Consider the following 25,082-nt stretch of genomic DNA (forward strand, 5'->3'; position numbering starts at 1 on the left):
ACGTTAATATCAAATTTGGTAAAGTCAAAGTGGAAAAATATTTGGATTCGATGCAACAAATTACACCAAAGTAAAGGGCACAAAAGCAAATCTCCAATTCTGCAGGGGGTTTCCATATTGTTGACTCTTACGATACTATACGATACTCTACTCGATCCTCGACCTGCTGGCGCGAGTCTTTTATTAAATGAAACGAAGTTGTCAACAGATTAACATATTTGACCCCAATATTGAAAGGCGAATACTCATTATTTTGAACAAAATTGGTAGTCCCTTATCCTAGCGCGCTATTTGCAATATTTACTATTCCTGGACCTATGGCTACTGAGATGAGTTGTTTATATCTTTTTAAAAATTGGACACTTATGACTTCAAACGCGTGTCAATGTCATTAAAATGAACAAATTTGGTAGTCCTTTATCCGAGCGTTCTGCTGGCTAAATATTCAGAAGAAGACGTTTGAATAAAAAAAATATCCGACATCAGTGACCTTAAAAGTGGATAAAGGTAATCAAATAAAAAAGATTATGTAGTCCTTCATCAAAGTATGCTTGCCTCGCCCTAGCTTTTTTGGGTAATAACGAAAAACAATTTTGACCCCAGCAACATGCAAAGCGGGTCAAGGTGAATCAATGGAACAAAGATAAACCACTTATCCAATCATGATTCTAACCAAATAGTACCACCCTGTACTTTTGGGTTATTCAGTGTCTCTAGTTCTGTAGAGAGTCCCTCCAAATCCGCGCTATCACAAGGAGACAAACACAAACATATCGCAGCCTCCCAAAATACACACATATACACTACACGCATGCATCTTGGACACAGGGGAGGCCGTCCTTAAATGACCTAAGCTGTTGTTAGGACGTTAAACAAAAGAAAACCAAACCAAACTTCTAAATAAAATTTCTTAATTTTCTAAAACAATGAATGATAGTAAGCTATTTTCAATTCAACCTTATGTACATGTAAACGTGATAAGAAGACGTGACCTCTGAAACGAAGTTGTCCTCCCGACTATGCATGGATCATACATACATGACACATACTTACATTTCCCAAAACTAGAATCAACCTTATAGTTGTGACCAATCAATATAGCCAAACTTTTTATAATAGAAAGCGCCGACTTGACACTAACACCTGAAAAGTTATGTAAAGCAAAACCTAATGTTGTTCGACTGTTTATGTCAATACAATATGTTTGAATGAACTACTTACGTAAACATTTTCCGGTGCCATTAAACTATGACTATTATATTCAATCGATTTGTGCGAATTTTATTAAAACTAATTGACAAAATCAATGGTCAAGTTATGTAATGCAAAACCTAATGATGTTCAACTGTTTATGTCAATACAATATGTTGGAATAAACTACTTACGTAAAATGTTTCCGGTGCCACTAAACTATGACTATTATATTCAATCGATTTGTGCGAATTTTATTAAAACTATTTTCAGTTCAACCTAATGTAGGTTAATGTCCAAAAGGTAGAGCAGACCGCGGGAGTTGTCCTGTCTCGACTACGCTAAGGCCATGCCTACATTTTGTACGTCACACATAGTTACATTTTACATAAGGAAGACCAACCGTAATGTCATGCATGCGATCAACCATTTACAGTCAAACACTTTATGATTGAATGCGCTGATTTCAAACAAATACGTGACAGATTTGATAATTACCCTCTATACAGTTTCCGTGCAATCAATCTGTGATTATTGACATTCGATAAATCTCTTTAATACTATATGATATATTTTATTAACAATCGTTTGCTTTTGGTTTTTATGTATTAATTTTTTGTGAAATCTATTTCTTACATTTTTGTTTGGCCCTAAATGACTCGAATTGTCGATGGGGGTTGTAACGAAATACATTGATAAAAGAAAAGCGAATAAATACCCCTGCAGATCGGAGAATATTAAAAGAGTAAACTTGCTGTTGTCTACTACATGTTGTACGAGGCAACTTACTGTACAATTGCTGTCTCCTGCCAATGCATAGCATGTCAGGAACCATTTATAGTAAAACACTTGTTACTGGACTGGTGCCTTGCTTGGCAACCTCACTTTTGGTATTCGTGTCAAGCGTTCGCCCAAATGGGATCGGCAATTGGTTTGTCCTCATGCTTTGACATATGAAAGTCCTTAAACTTCGGTATATTGTGACCGGATGAAAACTGTGTTGGATTATTTGGCAGCGCGAATGGAAGTAAGTTGGGAGAAAATATAAATCATTCCTAATTGAGATTGCCAAATGTGTAGCAGATTTTTTTCTGACCATTTTATGGTCTTCAAGAAGAGGGCACGAACGTGAATCTCTAATAACATAGAGGAATATTATTTCAATCCCAGACCCGCATGGGGCGTTCTTCCAACGCTTCACCATATTAAAAGATCTGAAGACCTGGTGAGCTGAAATAGATGTTTGTTAACCAGGTATAAACGTATGGACAGAAAATATATGTGCGCATGCCACCTATACATTTTGTACACTGTAACTAATCAATCGAATCGATCTACCAATGAAATGTCATAACCGATTGGCAGGTAATTTGTGTAGTCATGTGCGTGGTATCTAGAAGCATTAGCGTACCAACACTGGAGCATTTGTGAAGTTGAAATGGGAAATTTACCAATTAGACCGATAATAAGGCTCGCCATTACCAGGTAATCGTCTCTACTATTTAAAAAATCTAGCAGGTCACTAACATGTTCATAGATCATTCTAATTGCTTTTTTAGTGTTCACGGCAGGTAAACACAAAAAAGCAATTCAACAACCGTAATTAGAGATCACATGAGGATTTATTCAACACCCGTAATGAAATGAGGATTATATGTCGATTGCACTTGTACATGTATATATACTACTACGAGATATAATTTAATCATTGTGCATAGTGAAAAACGACGGTTATCGCAAACCTTGCGATGGCAAAGTATCAAAATGTTCTCTTAAACAAAAAAATCCTATTTTGTTCTAAGACGCACACTGTCGTTGCATGATGTGACTGTTCTGACAGTATACACTGAAGAATAAAACATAGTAACTATCTTGAAAATTGTTTTTATATACTTTCTGTGCAGATGATAAATAACAACTTGGATTCAGTTTATTTGTACAAAACTATACGATATCGTGTTTTTCCATCAAGTATGTTCCATTTGTTTGTTTTATTCGTTTGTTATATTTATTCCGTTTCGTGAACGTCTATTTGTGTATTGTTTGGCTCTAAGGAACTATACTTGTTGATGAGTTGTTAACAGAAGTAAAGGGGAAATGTCAGATTTGTTAATCATAGTACGACAGTAACTCCAGTAATATTGTTCTGAAAGCAAGCGAATGATTCACAATAACTTGGTCTGTAATGGTATAACTCACGAAAACATGGCCACAACGGCAGATGCAATCAGGTCGGACACGTCAGGTTTTGACTAAATTTTCCCTACTATTTATAGGCTAGATCCATCACTATCGTGCTTCACTTGTTCATGCAATAACGTCCATTTGTATTTCGATTCCAAGCAATTTGCAGAGAAGGTAACAAAAGTGTCAGTGTTTCAGTTGTCAAATTTGCCTTTTCCTTCATTTTTTTTCTCTCGTTCTGTACGGATATGAAACAAAATGGCGATTGTGACATTAAGCCTGACAAACCTTTCGACACAGTATTTTCAGATGCTAAGCAATCTTTCGATTTGTCAAGCAATGCCTGTTCGAAAAGGTTTTACCGTATTTAGACTAAAATTATTAGAATCGCACTCACATGCTTACTTCCATCACATGACATTCACACGAGCTCATCGGAATTGACGTCAGGGGTACAGAGTTTCGTTTACAATTTAGGTAGTAGGTACCAATCGCGAATGAAAGAAAAAAAAATACGAATGCCTTGCATTTGTGAAAGGTACCTGTGGTTATAAGTGTACTGTGACCCATATCAGTATAGCATTAGTATCTTCGATATTTATAACGAATGTAACAAATGAACCCGTGCGGTCTAAGTTGTAGGATTTTTACCACTTCGGGGATTGTTGGGGAATGGGGGTTTAATATTCCAGGATCACATGGATAAATTGCGATACCAGTGCAGGATCAGGGAAAGAATAGGCCAGCTGTATCCCAGTGTATGATCATTAGAGGTGACTGATGTGGCCCCTGGTTTCTTCCTGGTCTTCTTTTTTATGTGAATTTAAGGGAACCCGGATTCACATTATACTGACAACGGGTAAACTAGTTGTTGTCATTCCCTTTAATGCTGAACGTTAAGCAGGGAATGACAACTGCAATTGTTTTTAAGACTTAGTATGCCCCGGCCCTTACATTAATGCAAAAAGTGAGGTGTCACTAAGAAAGGGGTCGGAAGTTAAAGGTAGTCAGTAGAAGAATGAAACAAAAATATCCCAAATATAACCATGGGTGCAGCAGATTTATCTTTGGTCGCTTCCGTGTCCCTAAGAAGAGGGCACAATAGCAAATCCCTAGTTATGCGGGGGTTCTCACAATAGTCTCCTCTTACGAAACATGCAGTGGGTAACAGCAGGTAGATTCTTTACACGATCCCCGACCTGCAGGGGTGGACTTATGTGCGACCTCCTACAGTATTAGGGATATTCTTCAGAGTCTTCTACTAAAAGGTACCCGTCCTCGTATGGCCCTGGCTGTGGCAAGGACGTTTAACCCTTAAACAATTTCCGCTTCATGCATTCGGTTCTCTCTCAAGAAAATCTGTTATGCCTCCGAGAACACATTTCTGAATGCAATGATCACGAGCTGAAAGAAATATGTGAATGATATATATTGTTTATATTTATGATGTATTTGTATTGATGTTCATTGCTTAACATTATAACAACATTGATTTTTGCCCATGCGATAGACTCTTCCCTCCCCCCATCCGTATCAGCCACGTGTTTAATTCAAACAAATCCTTGACAGATTCTACAATGTACCGTCTATGAAACTTTTTTTTCATACAGTTTCTGTGCTATTGATAAATGATTCATTGCACTCGATCCATATTTACGAGACTTGATACATTTTACATTTTTTTTATTTGTGTGAATGTCTCTTTACAGTGTTGTTTGGCCCTAAATGACTCGCATTGTCGACGGGCTGTAAAACAAACATAACAGCCAGATGTGTAATAACTTAACCCGTATCAGCCCCATTACAATATCCCAATTTAGATTCGTTTTCTGGTTTATATTGCGCCTGAAAGGAAAACAAGCATGTACATGTAGTCTGCTTACGGAGAAAAAGTACCAAGTCTAAAGGAAAACAGTCAGCAAAGTAAAACTTTTAAATGACTGGTTGTCGACACAAAATGAAAATCTAGGCCCTCTTAATTGTCCGTTAGAAAGGCAAACCACACGCACTGTACCAGTCGTACGTTGTTCTCACAGGAAAGAAATATTCTGTAACGTAATAAATGATGATTCCTTAAGTGATCTATATTTTTCATATACTTGTTAGGAATACGATAAATATTATTGTAAATGTGATAAATTGTATGCAGTGGATGTGCGCTTTCGTGTGTGAATGAAGGAGACAGGGTATATTGGTGTATTTGCCTCCTTGTGATAGCGTGGATCTGACGCCGACCATATAGTGCTATCTTACTGAAATACAATGCCGACGGCACCCAGCACAGCATTCATTCCGGACACATAATACTGACAACGGGTGAACCAGTAGTTGTCATTCCCCTAAATACTGAATGTTAAGCAGGGAATAACGACTAACGTTTTTAAGGACTTTGGTATGTCCCGTCCTAGGTACAGAACCCATTGCCTTCCTTACCTGGGCGAACGTTCCACATTGAAGCGTAAAGTGAGGTATTGCCAAGCATGGCGCTAGGAAATAAAAGGAAGTTAGAAGTCCAGAGAAACCAGGATCCCAACTATTGCAATTGGTACAGCAGATTTATTTTGATCGTTTCGTTGTCCCCAATTAGCGGGCACATAAGCAAAATCCCCCAATTCTGCAGGGAGTTTCCCCAATTAGTCACCTCTTAAGATACATGTTTACTCCATCCCTGACCTGCATGTGAAACACTGCACAGAAATTGCTACATATATATGTTTGGGGTAGAAACGATGAACATGGAATTAATACGAATTCTAGGTAAATAAATATTCAACTTGCATATGTTTTTACTTAACATAATCTACAGCACCCATGCGATTGGTCAGTATAATGTGGCGCGGCGGAATACTATGCTGGGTGCCTTTGGCATTGTATTTCTTTGAGAGAGCACTATAAAGTTGGCATCAGATCCGCGCTATCATAAGTTTGGTTGGTTGAGGGAGGTGCCTCCATGTGCGTAAATGTGCCGGAGACGGCGTATGTTAAGAGGCAATATGACCAATTTACCCTGCCTCCGGCACACATAAAGGCACGTCTTTTCTTTCCCGGAAACTACAGGGATTGTCTGATAAAATATGGATTGTTTGTTATTTGTAAACTCAACCTAATGTGGGTTCATAATCAAGATGTAGAGAAGACAACATACTTTCATAAATGAAGCTGTCCTTTTGAAACTTGGCATAAACCATACCTACACAAGGAAGAAAAACCATACATAAATACACAAACAAATATGACATATACTTAAATGCACCGTCTATTAGAAAATTTCCTTTTACAGTGTCTGTGCAATTGATATATGACTATTTTACCTAAATTGATCTTAACAATAAAAAACGATATATTTTACAACCATTTCGTTGGGTGTTGATGTTTCTGGATATCTTTTACACGTTTTGACCGATCTGTAAAGTGCGATGCATTCATTTAGCGAATGTCTATTTCAACAGCGTTATTTGGTCTTAAATGACTCGCATCATTGATGTGAAATAGAACAATACAAAATCAATGCAAATCAATGTTGTGAATAAATCTGTTTGAATTCATCTCCCTTACCTCATCATCCAATATTTAACAGGCTTATGTTACATATTTTGAAATGTGAGACTTTTTCTGACCAGACAGGGGCTTTTAAATTTTGTTCGAAATGTATATTAATAACATACGCACAATATTCGGAAACTGTTCTGTTTGTGTGTGTGTGTGTGTGTGTGTTGGGGGGGGGGGGGGGGGGGGGGGGGGGGGGGGGGGGGGACTCTGAAAACAGCATTACATACATATGTAATTTTAAAATTATGTCTTAACAAATATATATAATAGAATAACTGAAATTCAAATCTGTTGAAAACGATTACCATTGTATTTTGTTATTATTCCTTGCGTAAAACTGAGTGACTATACGGTCCTAATATACGATGCAATGCGTTGCAAGCAATTGATGCTATACGAATGCTTTGCGGGAAAAAAAACACGCTAAAATAAAACTTAATACTTTTGAAGCACAACATAAACTTTGCTGCTGCGAGGAACATAGCCGTAAAAAACGTACAAAGTGTTTATATCCGTGTATAACCAATACTTTTTTTGTAAATATTCGTCTTTCTATCAAATGCATATTTTTATTTTCAACTGTTTCCAGAGCTATGGTACAATAATTAGAACAGTATAATCTAATAATATCACATACCGATTGTTTATCTCGTGTACGTTTTTAAATTTGATGTTGCAGTGCTGCATTCATTGTGTTCTGGATGACTTTCGTAAGTTCGAAAATCATAAACAACCATTATTTTCACGACAACCTAAGGAGAATGGCGTACCTCACGGCGATACCTTATGGTCCTCTCCAGTGTGGAATGTTATGTACCCTTGAGGGACGATGTGCGGCTGTCAATTATCACATGGAATCCCTTACTTGTGAACTAGTAGAAACATCAGCATCTGATGTATCAGATTCCGATGGATGGGTGTCTACGTCTGATTTCTCTTTTGTCAAAGTAAGTGTAATTATTATTGCCATTACCTTCATAACGTCCTATTAACACAGAAGAAACCACTTGGGCCAATAAAAGGTCAATAAACAGATACTAAAAGAAATGATATTGGAAATATAATGGAATACCAATGTGTTCATTAATTTGTAGATGCTATCTGATCACGATAATTAATCGATCACTGTCAATCAAATAGCCCAATATGTTCGATTACCATAGTACATGTATGTAAAGCCCCCATCTCACATACACGATTTAGGAAATTGCGAACACGATTTAAGAAAAGTTGAAAATTCATGTTGTTTCGTGCTCGACCTTGTGGTTTATGCAAATTTCTTAACCAAACACGACCATTATACGACCAAAAACGACCCTCATACGACTGAACACGACACTCATTCGACTGTCATAAGATATTCATACGATACAAAACGATTTAACTTTATTCAACACGACCCCTATACGACGCCCATATGACTTAACACGACTGTCATACGATTAAACACGAATCCTTACGATGTCTATACGACTACAAAAATAAACACGATCTCCATACGACTGAGCAAGACCTGCATACGACATATTTTTGTTTATTTTGGTCACGTGGGTCATGTAGTATATAGTCTGCATTGCAATAACATTTCTGTGTCAATCTTCATCATGTTCAACAACGAACAAGACCCGCAAGAAGCAGCTTTGGAGGAAGAGGAAGTACTTCTGGTAGCTATGGCTTTGATGGTGAGGGGTAGGAGGCAGCGAAGGCGTCGCAGAGTGAGGAACAGGAAGATATTATGGGTTCGACTCGACCATGGTTGTTTAGGAGACCTCTGTATGTTTTCGCGATAAAACTCTGCTAATTCCACTTTCTGGCTGTCACTGAAAATACACCAAGTGGTGCGTCCCTTGATCGGTTGGGAAGACACATCATCACTGGGATTGATGGATGAAATTGATGTTTTTTTTCTTCTTATTTCGTCTGCCCTTCTTGGTCGGTTTGGGTCCGGTTAACTCAGCGGTACCAGCGACACCATCATGATCTGACCCGGTTAGCACAGTGGTAGATTCAGTGGTAGATTGATGTGAAATGTCTTCAGATGAAGATAAATGTGGAGGGGATGGAATGTTGAATTGACTATCCTCCTGCTCATGTCATTTTCAGTTGTTGTTTTTGTTGTTGCTGGCGATTTTGGTGGTGGTTCAGAGGTTTCAGCTGGCTCATCTTATCCCTGTGTATCGGGTGGGTGTTCATCCGTGGTTGGTGGTGAAGGATGTTTCCCTTTCGAAGGTTTTGCTAGGAGGAGCTTCCGTTTCGGCCGCCTGAAGTTTGGCATGGCTGTATGATGAGCTTTCTCTTTCAGGGTGTTTCCCACGTTCTCACTTAGTCACGTGATGGGTTCTTCCGGTCGTATGACAAACGTATGGATTTCGTGTTCAGGCGTATGGGAGTCGTATGAAAGTCGTGTTGAATCGTGTTAAAACGTGTGAAGGTCGTATGAGTTTCTTCCCACGCTCCCCAACACAACTGAACGCGACTGTGAACGATCTTCATACGACTGAACGAGATTTTCATACGATTAAACACGACTGTCACACGACCTTCATACGACTGAATACGATTTAAGCCAAGCTGCGACGTCCATACGACCGCGTGTAACCGACCACGTTTTAACACGAGTGAACACGAATGAGTGCGCGACCTTCATACGTTCTAACACGATTTAACGAAAAAAGTTAAATCGTGTTCATTCGTGTTCAGATTCGTGAATGTGAGAAAGGGGCTTTACCGTTCTGACTTTAAATATCAACCGCTTAGTTAATACTTTCTTAGAAAGTGAGATTTGATTAATGTGACCCAGCTAATATGAGGCACCTGCAGTATCGGAAGGTTTCTTCTGTGTCGTTTACATAGAGGTCGGAAAAGGACCAAAACTGATCTGCTGCTCCTATCCCAACTCTGGGGTTGGTTTGGTTTGATTTTGTTTAATGTCATATTTACAGCTAAGGTTAATTAAGGACGTACCTCCATGTGTGTAGTGTATGCGTGCTTGTGTGTGACTATGCAGGAGACATGTTATGTTTGTTTACTTGCCTCCTTGTGATAGCGCAGATCTGATGCCGACTTTATAGGGCTATCTCACTGAAATACCATGCCGAAGGTACCAAGAACAGCATTCCGCCCGGTCACATCATACTGACAACTGGTGAACCAGTTGTTGCCATTCCCTTTAATGCTGAACGTTAAGCAGGGAATTACAACTACCATTTTTAAGGATTTTGGTATGTCCCGGCCTGGGGACAGAACACATTGTCTTCCTCTCCTTGGCGAATGCTCAACTTAAAGTCCAGAAGTGAGGTGTTGCCAAGCAAGACACTAGGAATACAAGGTAGTCAAAGTAGAAAGAAGGATAAAGATCCCGAATATTGCAATGGGTGCAGCAGATTTATTTTGGTCGCTTTTATGTTCTCAAATAGAGGACCCCTAAGCAAATACCCTATTCTGCGGCACACATTAGTCGCCTTCTACGACACATGCAGTGGGTAACAGCAGTTGTATATTTTCCCGATCCCCCACTAGCAGGGGGTTTTGAGTACTAGAACGAGCATACAAAAAAACATATAATAATCGTTTTTTCGCTTGCAGGATTTGTTAGGTTCGTGTGCAAGTGTGAACATTGATGAAAGCAACTCATGTGTCCGTCTACGAAATGGAGGAAACGCAATCATTGTGAAACGTTTGTATACATTCATTAGTATATACATTATATACAACAACAAAAATTCATTTTAATTTGTGTGTCGTTTGAATACAAAATAAGTTTCAACAAGTTTACATTAAGGATCCTGCTCTTCTTCAAGCAAAATCGAATGTAATTTTCAGAATGGTTCAGAGTTTAAATCCCGTTGCAGTTTTCCTCGCATAACACTGTTGATAAATTTGTTCTACGTCTTACTTATGATTATTTAATGAGATCCTTGAAATAGTTTACACAGTATTGCGTTTTATACTCGGACATTGTATTCTGTCAATTGCTTGATAATACAGACAAATTTATCATACAGTTAAAACCTGTCAAACTGTTGTTCAGTGTTGTGTCCTTACAGATTCTGTGGTTCTGAATGAAAGAAAATAACTACGTGCAAATACATCGATGCTCACGTGCAATGAAAACGACACTTCAACCGTGTTTATCTTCACGAAGCAGAAATTCGTTTTTGTAAATATATGATAAAGCATGAAACTATATTTATGTTACAATATTCACAAAATAGTCAAGGTTTCTTTTTAGCCCACAATCATCTGATAGCGGGCTATTCATTGCCCTTCGTCCATGGTCCGTCGTCCGTTCTTACACAATTCTTATTATCGCTTTTTCTAAAGAGGTACCAAAGGGATCTTTATCAAATTTTAATGTAGGTTTCCATTGGTCCCTCGTGGTGCATGTTTGCCTTTGAGACTGATCAGATAAACACAATGTAGCGATGTAGGTTCACCATAGTCCTCTATTGTTCATGTTTGGTACTTTTGAGACTGATTGGATAAACATTATGTCCCACAGAAGGCCAGCTTTGATTTTTTACATTGAAGGTTTGTTAGTGCTATTTCTAAGGGAAAACTTCATGGATCTTTCTAAATTTTGATATTTAGGTTCCCCTTGATCCCTAGTTATGCATGTTTGTATTTTGAGTGTGGTCATACTAAAAAAATGGCAGAAGGAAGAACTTAACAGATCTTTTTCCTATTGCAATGATCGGTTATATTTCTTTCACATTGAGTACAGTCCTAGTAAAGATGTGAAATTTGAAGGTTGTCGTTAATACACAGCAGTATATCAAAATTACCTCATGGTGCATTACAGAAGAGAAGAGAACGTTAAAAGATGTTCTGGTACTGTAAAACTATTCAATGTACTATTTTACACGTTTGTGTTCCAGACTGTCCAGTGCCGACTGCCGTGCTACATGCCAATGTGACGTTTGATAAGAGGACTGTTGGCGATATCATCGAATATACATGTGATGATTGCTATTACTCTAGTGGGGGTTCAACTGCCACATGCCTATCGGATGGACAATGGTCATCCGTAAATGTACAGTGCACGTCTTCTTCAACAGGTAATATAACGTAAACATTAACTGATATATGTAATTTTATTTCATAATAAGGCAATTACCGACAGCGGGTGTGGTTCCTGTGGATTAAGTTCCAGTTGTCAGTGTCCAACCATGATCTAAGCTGCTAGACACTTACAGCGCACACCTGCTCCACATTTGCATATCCAAAGATGTCCTGACGTAGATCTTGCTTTATTAGTAGTATTTAGTTTGTGTGTGTTCCTGTTTTAAATCATTTTGAATAATGATTTCTATGTAAAAGTGTGATGATACTGATTTAATGATGGTAATCTCTAATTCGTAGAAGTGGATTAATTTCCTCCTAATGTTCATGACGAACATTGTAATAATTCGAAGCCAATTGTCTATTCCATCGAACATTTTCGCAGTAGTTCCCTTTCTTGCTTGAGTGTTGGATAATCCTAGCGTCTCTTGTTAATTCTATAAGGCAGTCAGTGGCAATTATTCAATCTTTGATTTAGATTATTATTCCATTTACGTTTGATTTCGGTTTGGTTTAAATGGGTACAGCGCCCTATAAACAGCCAGGATGATAGTGCAGTGCCTGCCTTGTATACTGTGTTTGGTCTTGCTGGTGTTAGGTAAACTTTGCTTCTCTTTGTGATTCTGTATCGCAGTCATTGAAAATTATTCAAACTGTGGATTTGGATTATCATTCCATTTACTTTTGGTTTCGGTTTGGTTTGGATTTGGTTCAGCGTCGTCCCATTAACAACAAAGATAAAGTTTGGTTTGATAGGATGCAGCGTCCTATTAACAGCCAAGATAATACTTGCGGTCTGTGTCTTCTGTGTGTAATGGAGGCAGTTTGTTCTCTTTACAATACAGTTTATGTAATTTTTACCTAGTTTTCCCTACACACCGTGCCTTTATCACATACATGACTTGGCTGGTGCGAGGACGTAAAACCACATACAAACAAACCCATTATGAGCAGACGTTTATTTAGGCCAGTGTCAATATTATAGCTGTGACGCAGTAGTGATGAAACGTTTACGGTAGTTATTTATTTTTGCGTTGTATACGTCGGGACATGGCAATATATTGTTTACACTTCTATCGACTAAGCGTCGCAGCTATCTACAAGTACATAATGATTTTATTTCAATTTCCTAATTCACCGTTCTTTACTAATTATCTTCTGTCCGCGACTATTTTTACAATTTTATTTTAATTGATGTACACATTAGTACGTGCCAGTCAACTATATTTCCATTCGGTATGTGGTAACGATATATGTGACAAAATAATCATTACTCCTATTTAATTTGCTTTTCGATATATAAATTCTATACTAATTATTTCCGAAACTTCAGTTGCTCAATTGACATTTTCTCTTCGGAAAAAGACAAATGACTGGTCTTATTATACATTGCAGTGTTTGATTACAAAATCAATATCGATGAACTATGAGTAGTAGTATTGGTATCCAAAAAAAAAATACTTAACACAAATATACGCTTAATTTCAATTTTGTTAATACTGCCGGGCAACATTATGGGGGGGGGGGGGGGGGGGGGAATCATGTATTGTCGATGTTATCACCCAATAACGCCTACACTGATTTTCACAAGTATAGCCTTTCTGTTAGTTGATTTTGTTTTATTTGTGTTTATATCATTAAGTTCCATTTGGGGGATATAGTGTTGCCCGTGTTCGTTTCGTCCCGTCGCCACCACTGTATTGGGACACAAAAGTGACCGAAATATATCTGTTGCACCCATTGCAATATCTGGGAACATTATATTTGCTCCACTACTAACTACACTTTTTCTCCCATAGTTCTTTGTTGGAATGTGGGAACCCCTGCAGAATTCGGGATTGGCTTTGGTGTCCTCTATTTTGGGACACAAAAGCATGCAATATATATCTGCTGCGCCCATTGCAATATTTGATATAAGTCCTTAAAAATGGTAACTGTTATTCCCTGCTTAACGTTTAGCATTAAATGAGTTGGCAACAACTGGTTCACCACTATAACGTCGGCATCCTGCATACACACACGGTAGCACGCATACACTACACACATGGAGATGCGTCCTTAAATGACCTTAGTTGTTAATAGGACGTTAAACAAAATTTAAACAAACCAAACCAAACCTCGCTTTTGGCTTTAGTGAAGAACGTTCCCTCAGATGAAAAAGTCATTGTGTCGTGTTCCCTTGCAGGGACATACCCAGGTAATTGACAAATTCTTTACATTCAACAATTCGGGAAATGGGTCATCCGTGTTCGGTAAAATGTAATCTCTCTTGCTCTATTTTTCATATGCTTATCTTAACTGTATAGATTTAGGTCTATGTGAATTTGCTCCCAACTTCCCAACCTTTTGTATGTATTATATAGTTAGTTATGGGATTCTTAACAGCTCATCAACACAAAAATACATAAGGGCCAATAAAAAGTACATAACAGAACATTAACAGAACATGAAGGTAAAATGTCAGGGTTAACTTGGAGAGTAAACGTGGCATGGTTAGTTATATCTTTTTGAACAGACCAACAGTTTTTAGGTGGGTTAGAATTGTAGCGTTACAGACTGAAAAGATTAGAGTTTGTTATCTACGTAATGAATGGCTTAGCAAATGTTGTTATGTAAGTTTGTTAGCAATAGAAATGTGTGTTATAGGACCATAACAATATTTGCTAAAACATTCATTACTTATATTAACATTTTGATAGAGTATTCATGCTTTAATAAGTTTTTTTCGAACATTTTTTTAACAGTAAATTTAGTGTTGACAACAATGAAATAATGACGTCAGAATAAAAACTGATGACGTCACAATAGCAAATGTTGTAATAGTCTCTTAACAACATTTACCTTCTAAACGCATTGCAATGGAAGGATGCATAGCAAATGTAAATATATTATTATGAAACAAAAAAACTCTTTTTGGCTGAAGGTCAATATAATATAACACCTAGTGTTTTATTGTAAACGGTTCGTCACATGCTATGCACTGGAGCTGGTCTTCGCTTTTCACTAAATAAGAGTTAATAATGTATGGACGACCAATCCGAGTCGGGCAAGGACAACCTCATCTCAGCGGCTTTGCCTCAAGCTTCGATACCATTCATCGATTTTAGGTTTTACAGTGTTTTTTCTTGTCTTCGCATTGATTCCAATTATTTTTGCCACTTTGACCTTACAAAATTTGTTATCAACAGTTTTAAAATAATCTGTAAAATAAAGTTAAAATCAAGAGGTGGTGGTTATAAAGCCATTTTTGCGGCGCGATGGGCCTTTTCATTACCGTACTTCCACATGTCTAAGAACTCAGTTGATGTTCTGTGACATTTTGAGGTAATACTATGTAACCGTGTTAGTATTTTCCTAATTGAAATACTGTACTAAGTTTTGTTGTAAATGCTCCGTAGAACAGATAAATAATCAGAATAGATTATTGACCTCGGTACACCATTCATATAATATAGATAAGATATAGATTAGATTTTTTTATTTTGATAAAATCAACCTCATAAATGATAATCAAGTGTGAATTGTGGATCGACTGGGTAGGGTTCAGGATACTACGGATATGGTGAGGGGGCCGAGTCACATACAGTGATATTATTTTAACTGGTTTAAGACACGTGAACAAGATTGTAATTGTGTTTGTCCACCAAATAATAAAAAGAACAGTAGTACTTCAGGGCGGAATACCGTTCAATTGCCCTATGCAAATATGACATGCTTAAAATCTTGTTTATGTATCATTGTATCTACATGTATGCAAATATGGAAATATAGGGAGAGCAAACAACATTTGTACTGTATTAATCAGTCTGTAATGCGTAAAAAGAGAAAACAAACTGGACTTGACTAACTAAAGCATAAAGAATATATGCATTCATGACCTTTGAAAAGTTATCAAATGAATTGTCTCCCTTTGTTTATATCTCGAACCATGAACATACGAATTGAAATCATCCCTTTTTGTAATTAATTGATTCTTCATATTGTTGTATTGCTCACTGGCAGGTTTTGTTATTCAAAAGTAAAGATATTGGTCCTGTCTCAGAAACTCCCATGAAGGTAGTGAACGAGAAAAGAATACACCTGTTGTTACCCACTGCGTGTTTAATGTAATTTCAACAGCTAAGAAGGTCATTAACAATGCTCGGATTTCGCTCCACTTTGAACATCAGTATTTATACAATGTAAACGCATACCAAGTTTCATCAAAATTGACCAATGTTTAATCGAGATATCTTGCGGAAAGAAAAGTTTGGAAATTAGTGAATGATAGTTTGTTTGTTTGTTTGTTTGATTTTGTTTAACGTCCTATTAACAGCTAAGGTCATTTAAGGACGGCCTCCCCTGTGTGCAAGATGCATGCGTGTAGTGTTAGTGTGTGTATTTTGGGAGGCTGCGATATGTTCGTGTTTGTCTCCTTGTGATAGCGCGGAACTGATGCCGATTTTATAGTGCTACCTCACTGAAACAAACTGCCGAAGACACTCAGCAGGACGCCCCACCCGGTCACATTATACTGACAACGGGCGAACCAGTCGTCCAACTCCTAATTTGCTGAGCGTTAAGCAGGAGTATAAACTACTACCATTTTTAAAGACTTTGGTATGTCTCGGCCAGGGGACAGAACCCAAAGCCTTCCTCACTGGGGCGAACGCTCAACAAATGGCCAAAAGTGAGGCATTGTCAAGGGAGACATTAGGAAGAAGAAAGTTATTTAGAAAGGAGAAAAGAGATAAGGTCCCAAATTTAGTCGCCTCTTACGATCATGTAATTGGGGGCAGCAGGTACAATTCTTACGCCCTACCTGCAGGGTCAGTGAATGATAGTAGTATGGTAATTAACTGTGCGATATTTTGCTTCAGTATCTTAGCCTCAATCTTCGTATATTGTACATGCATACCAAGTTATCTCAAAGTCATATTTGTTTTGTTATGTAGGGTTAAATTTACTTATAAAGAATAAAAATATAAATCTCTGCATTCGGTTAACATTGTTTTATATGCTGTATTTCATTATATAATTAATTGCTATACATATTCAACTTTGTTGTTTGTCATGTCGTTTTGTATTGTACAAAACGGACATTTCCATTATATTCAACGTTAAGTCAATTAACAATTCTTTGAGTTTAGTAGTGATTTCCGGCATAGCAAAGTCCTAAACATTGGTTATTATTCCCTGCTTAACGTTTAGCATTTTGGGTAATGGCAACAACTGGTTCACGCGTTGTCAGTATATGTGCCCTGATAGACTGATGTGCTTGGTGCTTTCGGCTTGGTATTCCAGTGAGGTAGAACTATAATGTCGTCGTCAGATCCGCGATATCACAAGGAGGCAACATTCAAGCATACTTAACACAGATGGCTGTACGTCCTTAAATTACCTTAATTGTTGACAAGATGGTAAACAAAATAAATCAAATCAAACCATGAAGTGAGTACAAATGTATATCTTTGAAGTCCCTCAAAATGTCAACAGGCTGTTAACAATATAAAACAAAGAAATAATTTACAGTGGCACACATCATTTAGTATATTTTGAAATACTATATCCACTCGATAATAATAACAATGTACTTCTTGTATTTCTATCCTAGTTGCCGACATTCGATTGGTTGGCGGGAACCACTCTGCGGGTAGGATCGAGATTCTATATGGTGGCACCTGGGGAACTATCTGTGATGATGGCTGGGACAATCCGGACGCTGCAGTTGTCTGTAGGCAACTTGGATATAGGTAAATTATTTTTGAGGTTGTTATTGTCGTTCTTTCAAATTTTCGGGATATTTGTTACAACAAAATCAGCTAAAGTTTTAAATCTGTACCTTAGTATCTGAATTTCTGAATTTAATGTGATGCTTAATTTAAAATCAGTATCAGATTACTTTTAGGATGAAGAAAACAAAAAGGTGACCTGTCACCGTTCGGTATACATAAACAAATATATAAATCTAAACATGGAAACAAATCGATGACACGCCTAATTACCTCAACTCATGTTAAAAGTTTATCTTAAAATAATAAATTTAGATCATACCAAGAATTAAAATCTCTCTAGTCAAAACTTTGTTTTCATTGTTCCATGAAAACCAAATTTCTGCTATTGATCTGTTTTAAACATGTATCTCAGAGGTTATGCCAGTTCGACATAGTCATCACAAAAAACACACCTGTTCAAATACACACATAGCAGCTTAAAGCGCTATGATTCTCCATTAAACATACCCCTGCAGATAACCAACATCCAGGGTCCCTATCGATGTCGAAAATCGTGGAAACGATTTGGTCGACAAAACTGCAAAAGAGGCACGAATATCAACTCCGTTACTGAATACTGCCATAAAACGATCATATGGGTCCTCAGTGATGTCAGAATTCGTTGAAACGAACTGGTTGATAAAGCTGTAAAAGTAGCATTTTACATCCAACCAAACATTACTATACTTACTTTTTAAACCTGATATTTTCACAAGGAGGCACGCATACCAACATATCCTGCTTCCTGCACCCATAAATACACGCAAGCACGCATATATTGAGGCACGTTGTTAATGACCGTATCTGTTGCTTGGAGTCAAAACTTTTAAAACCAAACCAAACCTGATATTACCAGTTTCATCAAACATATTTAGCAACAAAGATGGTCAAATTCAACAGATTAGATTGAAACAATCCTATCAAAGAAGACCATAGACCTTATTATATTTTATTTTGAAATATGCGGCAGTATGTCCACGTCGCCAGTAAAACGGATATTTACGACTGTATAATCCAGATATGCGTGTAACATATAAAATGAATTAGAATTTTGCGTACTTGCTTCGGAGAGAGGGTCAATCAATTCGTCATTCCTGCGACGAACACATAACTGTGCACGACATATTGATCGAATGTGTCAATTTTAGACAGTTTCGAAACCAATGTTCTGATGTACCTAAAATTAAAACGTTGTCCCATACAATAGATTGGTGCATTTATGGCATTAAATTTAAAACAAAAAGTTATGTAATACACTTATGTGTGCAGTTGTTAACCTTTTACTTTTCATTTCGTTTTGAAGTGTTAAGTTTTGTCCATATCCTTTAGTATTGATGTGAGGCCCAATATGATATTACCGTTGCTATGCCGTTAGGCTATCCACCTTTGCAGGTCGGGGAAAGGGATAGGGGCGACAAATGAGGGAACCCCCGGCTGAATCGGGGATTTGCTTTTGCATCCTCTATTTTGGGACACAAAAGCGACCAAAATATCTAACTTTTCGTTTTAATGCTGAATGTTTACCAAGGTGAGGAGGCCATGGGTTCTTTCCCCAGGACGGGACATACCAAAGTCCTTACAAATGGTAGTTGTTATTCCCTGCTTAATGTTCAGCATTTAATTGAATGGCAGTACAATGTGACCGGGCGGAATGCTGAGCAGGGTTTCTTTGGAATATTGTGCAAGTCTGAATCAGTTCTGCGTTATTACAAGAAGGCAGAAACACCAACATACCCTGCCTTTAGCACACATATACGCATGCAAGCATACACAAAATAATATGTAAGTGACAAAAGTTGACATTAGGTACTATTTGTATTTGTATTATGAAAGATTGATTTTATATTGTAAATCAAGTTATATTTACATCCGTTATAACTGTTTACATAGTGGTGGACAAGTCACTGTATCTGCGTATTTCGGAGAAGGTTCAGGCACAATTTGGATGGATGACGTGATCTGTTCTGGAAACGAATGCATGCTGTCTGCTTGTAATTTCCCTGGTTGGGGAGTCGAAAATTGTGCACATTCCGAAGATGCTGGAGTTATCTGCATAGGTAATTCCGTGTTTATTAGCTCACCTGGGTAGCAGAATACAGTAGAAATGGCCCGACTCTGATAAACAAGGCACATGTTGAGGAAATGTAAACACAGCGGTTTTACCCTACACAACACACGTATACATGTATATATATTTGTAAACTGCATTACATTTACAATACATATAAAGCACTGAGAAGTGTATAAACCTCTTTTTTCTATGTATGTCACTTGTGTGAAAACCATGGTTACCACATCAAAAATTACCAAAAAATGCCAAAAAATGCTATTTTTAACCCAAAAGTTGACCCCCGCAAGTAGTATTTTTTTTCCTAAGCTCTGTCTGAAATTCAAGATTGCCTACCTGGTTGCAGAATTATCTGGGTCGCAGTAAAATTGTAGAACTTGATTTTTTGCAATTTTGCGTCGTGTGCTGTTGTCAAAATTTTACCTCCTGTAAAGCTAGCTTTTCATGTGTACGCACCCTTTCGTATTATGGCCAAAATTTTATCCTCGAACCAAAGAAATCTTCTTTCTTTTTTACAAATGTGAAGCTCACATAGCCCACTTCATCATGCTTATACCAATTTTAGTACAGTTTTATTTTTATATTTTTTTTACATATCATTATACAGGGTTAGCCATTTAACAAAAATATCACCCATGGCCACAACCCTCTACTGTACTCTGCTACCCTGGTCCGAAGGACCATGGTGACCTTATGCCATACCATAGCGTCCGTCGTCCGTCAACTTTTTAGCTCACCATACCGTGGCGTCCGTCCATCTGATAAGTAGTGATCTTTAATTGGCTAAGGCTAAGGGGTGTGGCAACACAAATTTATAATTTGGAAATGGTTGCGATACCAACCGTATAACCATATATACAATTCCTGAGTATAAAGAGATGAATGCACATACGCTTCTAGGATGCCCACCCCCACCCCCACCCTTGGGGACTTAACCCCTGGGTCATAACTTTGAAACGGTTAAGATCCCCAACCCAAAACTATATAAACAAATGCTGTGCATAAAAAGACGAATGCAGTATTGATATTATAATTGATCCTGGGGTCTGGCCACAACCCTAGGGCCCTAGTTTCTAAATCACAGATTTGAAACAGTTGAGATCCCCACCCAATAACCATACATAAAACTGCTGGGCATGAAAACTCTAATACAGATATGCTACAAGGATAGGCCATGGGGTCTGGTCCATTCCCTTGGATCTCATTTAGAGAATATTTTGCCGTGATTGCTTAGATATCCAAGTGAGCGATACAGGCCCTCTGGGCCTCTTGTCCTTTAAAACGCTACTTGTCCTGAGCGGCGCGGTAGATTTTGACTAAATTTGGTCAAGAGCATCTTTAGGACAAGGGGACTGAATTTAGTATAAACAGTGGGTGTGGCCCCACTGGGAGCAAAGGGGCGGGGCCCAATATGGAAAATAGAGGTAAAACCTTTTAAGTCCTTCTTCTACCGTAGGAATAAAGGGATTTTATCCTAAATTATTCTGGAACATATGTGGGCCAAGAGGACTCAATTTAGTAGAAACAGTGGCCGTTGTCCTCCTTGGGAAGAGGGGAGGGGCCCAATAAGGGAAAATAGAGGTAAACCTTTAACAACCTTCTCCTCCCAATTTGGTCTGAAGCACCCTTGTGTGAAGGGGAACAAATTTGTGTATAACAGTGGATATATAGAAGAATAGCTTTAATATCCTATTTCTTCCGTTGGGATGAATGTATTTTGAACAAATGAGAACAGAAGCATCCTATGGGGAAGGAAATAAATTGTGTATGAATGGTAGGCCTGACCCCCTGGGGCATGAGGACATGGGCCAAATAGGATTAATTTAGCAAATTCTTCAAAGTCCTTCTACTTCTGCAGGAATGACAGGATTTTGTCCTAATTTAATATGAAGCACCTTTGGGTGAAGGGGAACACATGTTGTATAAACGATTGGTCTGACCCCCACCCCCTGGGACAGGAAAGCGGAGCCTATGTTTTGCTTTATTATGAAATCTAAATTTATTTTAAACCTCATTACGGCTCGTATGTGATAACGGCTTATAGAGTACTGCCTCGTCAAAAGTTAAAACAAGGTCTTTCCGTTTTCCCTTAAGAATGAACTACCATTTTGAACTGGAATGTCTCGGCTCAGGGCATAATTCATTGTCTTCCAAACGTGGACAATATAGCAGTATAACATTAATATTGTTCCCAAACGATGGATATGAAACGTAAAGATCCAAAATTTGCAAGGTGTAACTTCGGTATGGTATAAATTAATTAAATTAGAATAAAATAATTAAAGCGACGCACTAACCACGTAATCTTACGGAAATTTATTCAAGTTCGATGATTTTTGTCTGCTAGACTTTAAACCCTATATGTAACTGAAATTTCTACGGAAATAATATTATTACAGCATCTTCAGCGTTTGAATCAGCATACAGAAAATATGTTATCAGGTAAATAAGAGGGAAATCTGCCAGACAACCAGGCTGAAACAAATCTGTTTATTCAATCGATCTTTATGTATATATGATATTTAAACTATCCTTCTCTATTTTATCGACAGGTAATTAAGCTGCCGCCTGTCGTGTGCAAGAAAATCTATGCTCTTTCCAGTCGGCTTTGCTACCAGAGGGCTACACTCTAGTAAAAACAAGTGCGGAAAAAAAAGTGATGAAAATAAAACAAAACCATTAAGAGAAGACATTTGTCAGTCTGAAGACATGATGATAGCATGAACGTCGAAAACGTCCGATGATATCAAAGAAGATTTTAATAGATCAGTTTTTCTTGTCCATGTGTAGAGTTCGTTAAGGAATCCCAGAGCCGGACCTTGCAGTGAGATTTAATATATCAGTCTTCTGTCAGTAGATTATTGCTCACATGGTCCAACTTCTTGTACATGATGCTTGGTAGGTTACCAATTTGGCCAACTCGCCACGTAATAGGCATGTATATTCGTATTCAAGTCGAACGGGCAACTTACACATTTTAGAGGGCCATTATTCTAATTCGTGTTAAAAAGACACTATGTACCAAACAATACCTTTGATTTCAAGTCGAAATAAGTACTTGTATGCATTTCACTTTCCATTCTCTTTGAAGTTTTCCTATTGGAGTCGAATATCTTCCTATATGGAGATGCTCCAAGAAAAGGAATATTTGGGTTATTTACAAAACCACACATATACACATTCTTTCCCGTAATTTCTGCATATAATTTGCTGGTACTAGCTCATGTTCCAACCTAAATTTCATTGCAGCAGTTTTAATGTTTTTCCTTTCAATAGTGTAGCTGCCAAACTGTCAAAATCTGCACACGTCCTTATACATGGTAGATGTTTTCCTGTGTCTTCTAAAGTGATGCCGTAACTTGTTTGAACTTTGGTTCTGAATTTCTCACTCTATCTAAGAGCAGGATTAGTGTGAAAACACATACAGTGAACCATTTCAGATTGATTTAACACAGCATTGTAATAGTATGGCTGTTCTAGCATAGTAAAGACTGGAAAACCTTTATGTTCTTCATTGTTATTCCTATTGCTATTTGATAACATTGGTTTTTTGTTGATATGAGATCACTGGTACATACATGGATAGCGAATTTTCTGTAGTATTTGCAGCTGGTGGAATTCTCAAAATCTGAGCATCCCTTCTAATTGCAGATAGTTGCGTAACAAGTGTGGAAGCAAAATCAATACTAGGTATTGGTTTCTGTGTGATAGGGCAATACATATAAGGTAAGATACCTTCAGTGATCTTTTGCTTCTTCTGCGGGGGTTCCTTCTTAGGGTTGACCTAATAGTAATACATTGAAAAAAGTGAATAAGCAAAGACTAGAATAAAGTTGGGACAAAGGATAACTTCATGATCATCATTAGCACTGAAAGCAAAATGTGTTACATTTTTGAGTCAAATGAAAAATTAAAAAAAATATCAAGTCATAACTATTTGTCTATTTATTAGTTACATTAAGTGCAATCGAATTATTGATAAATTTGATATCTCCAGTCCTTGTACAAGTTTAAGTGCTAATCGATGGCCTCTCTGGGGTATGTGCCATTTTCTGAGGTAGGAACGTTTTTTCTTTGGATGGGTGGGAAGTTTTTTTCCAAGCTTAATGTAATGGCACAGGAGGCCAATGCTGTGACTGCAGTGACCGTTGCCAGCTTTGCACTCGCATTGTTATGACATTATTGTGCTGATAACGCTTTCTTCCTTTCTAGATAACTCAACATCAGAAAAAAACACCAGAAAACCCTGTAATTTATTTTAAAATGTGTACATGTAATAGAAAAACAAAAGCCTAATAATACAAGAGGCCCAATGGGCCTGCATCGCTCATCTGGTATACATCTCACACTTGTAACCTCCGAAGTGATCTTAAATAAAGCTTAAGGCAAAATGTAAGTATTTATGATTATAAAAGTAATTCAAAAGAACCTGTTAAAAGATTTAAAAACATTTCACTCCTGTGACCTTGAAGGTCATTATGTTAAACAAATCCTTTTAGCCCTTTATCTCAGGATGCAACTTGCAAAACATCACCTACCTATCCTTTTGTTTTTTGAAATTAGGTCATTTAAATGTTTAAACATATTTGTGTAAATGTGACCTCGAATGTGGGTCAAGATCATTCAAATAAAAAATGCTTGATAGCCTTTTATCGTAGCATACTACAGGTAAAAAATCAACATTGTGGGCCTCATGGTTATTCAGAAGTCATTTCAAGATTTTAAACAAATTTTACCCCTGTGACCTTGAATATTATAAAGTTCATTCATTTGAATAAACTTGGTAGTCCCTAATCCCAGCATACTACTGACACATATCAACATTCTAGGCCTTATGGTTATGCAGAAGAAGTTCGTAAAGATTTTAACATATTTGACCCCTGTGACTTTGAATATAATTCAAGGTCTTTCATTTGATCAAACTTAATAGTCCTTCAACCCATCATGTTACAGGCCAAATATCATCATTCTTCGACTTTTGGTTATTCAGAAGAAGTTGTTTTTTATGATTTTGAACATATTTGATCCTTGTGACCTTGAATAAAAGTCAAGGTCATTTATTTGAACAACATTGGAAGCCCTTCATTCTAGCATGATACTGGCCAAATATCATCATCCTGGGCCTTTTTGTTATTTAGAAGAAGTTGTTTAAAGGAGGGTTTTTAGGTTACCTGACCATAGGTCATGGTAACCTATTGTGATAGCCTTCTGTCCGTCGTCGTGATTCGTCCGTCGTTCGTTAACGTTTCCTTGTGAATACGATAACTTCAGTAAAT

General features: G+C 37.5%; 1 protein-coding gene across 1 annotated transcript; it reads left to right on the forward strand.

The window, feature by feature from the left end:
• The first annotated feature begins 2,580 nt into the window (after nt 1-2,580).
• Nucleotides 2,581-23,721, forward strand: LOC110440242 (scavenger receptor cysteine-rich domain superfamily protein-like). Its single transcript, XM_021483190.1, has 7 exons — nt 2,581-2,676; nt 7,604-7,871; nt 10,510-10,600; nt 11,802-11,981; nt 17,579-17,717; nt 19,629-19,795; nt 22,359-23,721. Exons 1-7 carry the CDS (start codon nt 2,630-2,632, stop codon nt 22,364-22,366), a joined length of 900 nt encoding a protein of 299 aa, XP_021338865.1. The 5' UTR covers nt 2,581-2,629; the 3' UTR covers nt 22,367-23,721.
• The last annotated feature ends 1,361 nt before the right edge of the window (nt 23,722-25,082 follow it).

Source organism: Mizuhopecten yessoensis, unplaced genomic scaffold, assembly GCF_002113885.1.
Source record: "Mizuhopecten yessoensis strain PY_sf001 unplaced genomic scaffold, ASM211388v2 scaffold11175, whole genome shotgun sequence".
Lineage (NCBI taxonomy): Eukaryota > Metazoa > Mollusca > Bivalvia > Pectinida > Pectinidae > Mizuhopecten > Mizuhopecten yessoensis.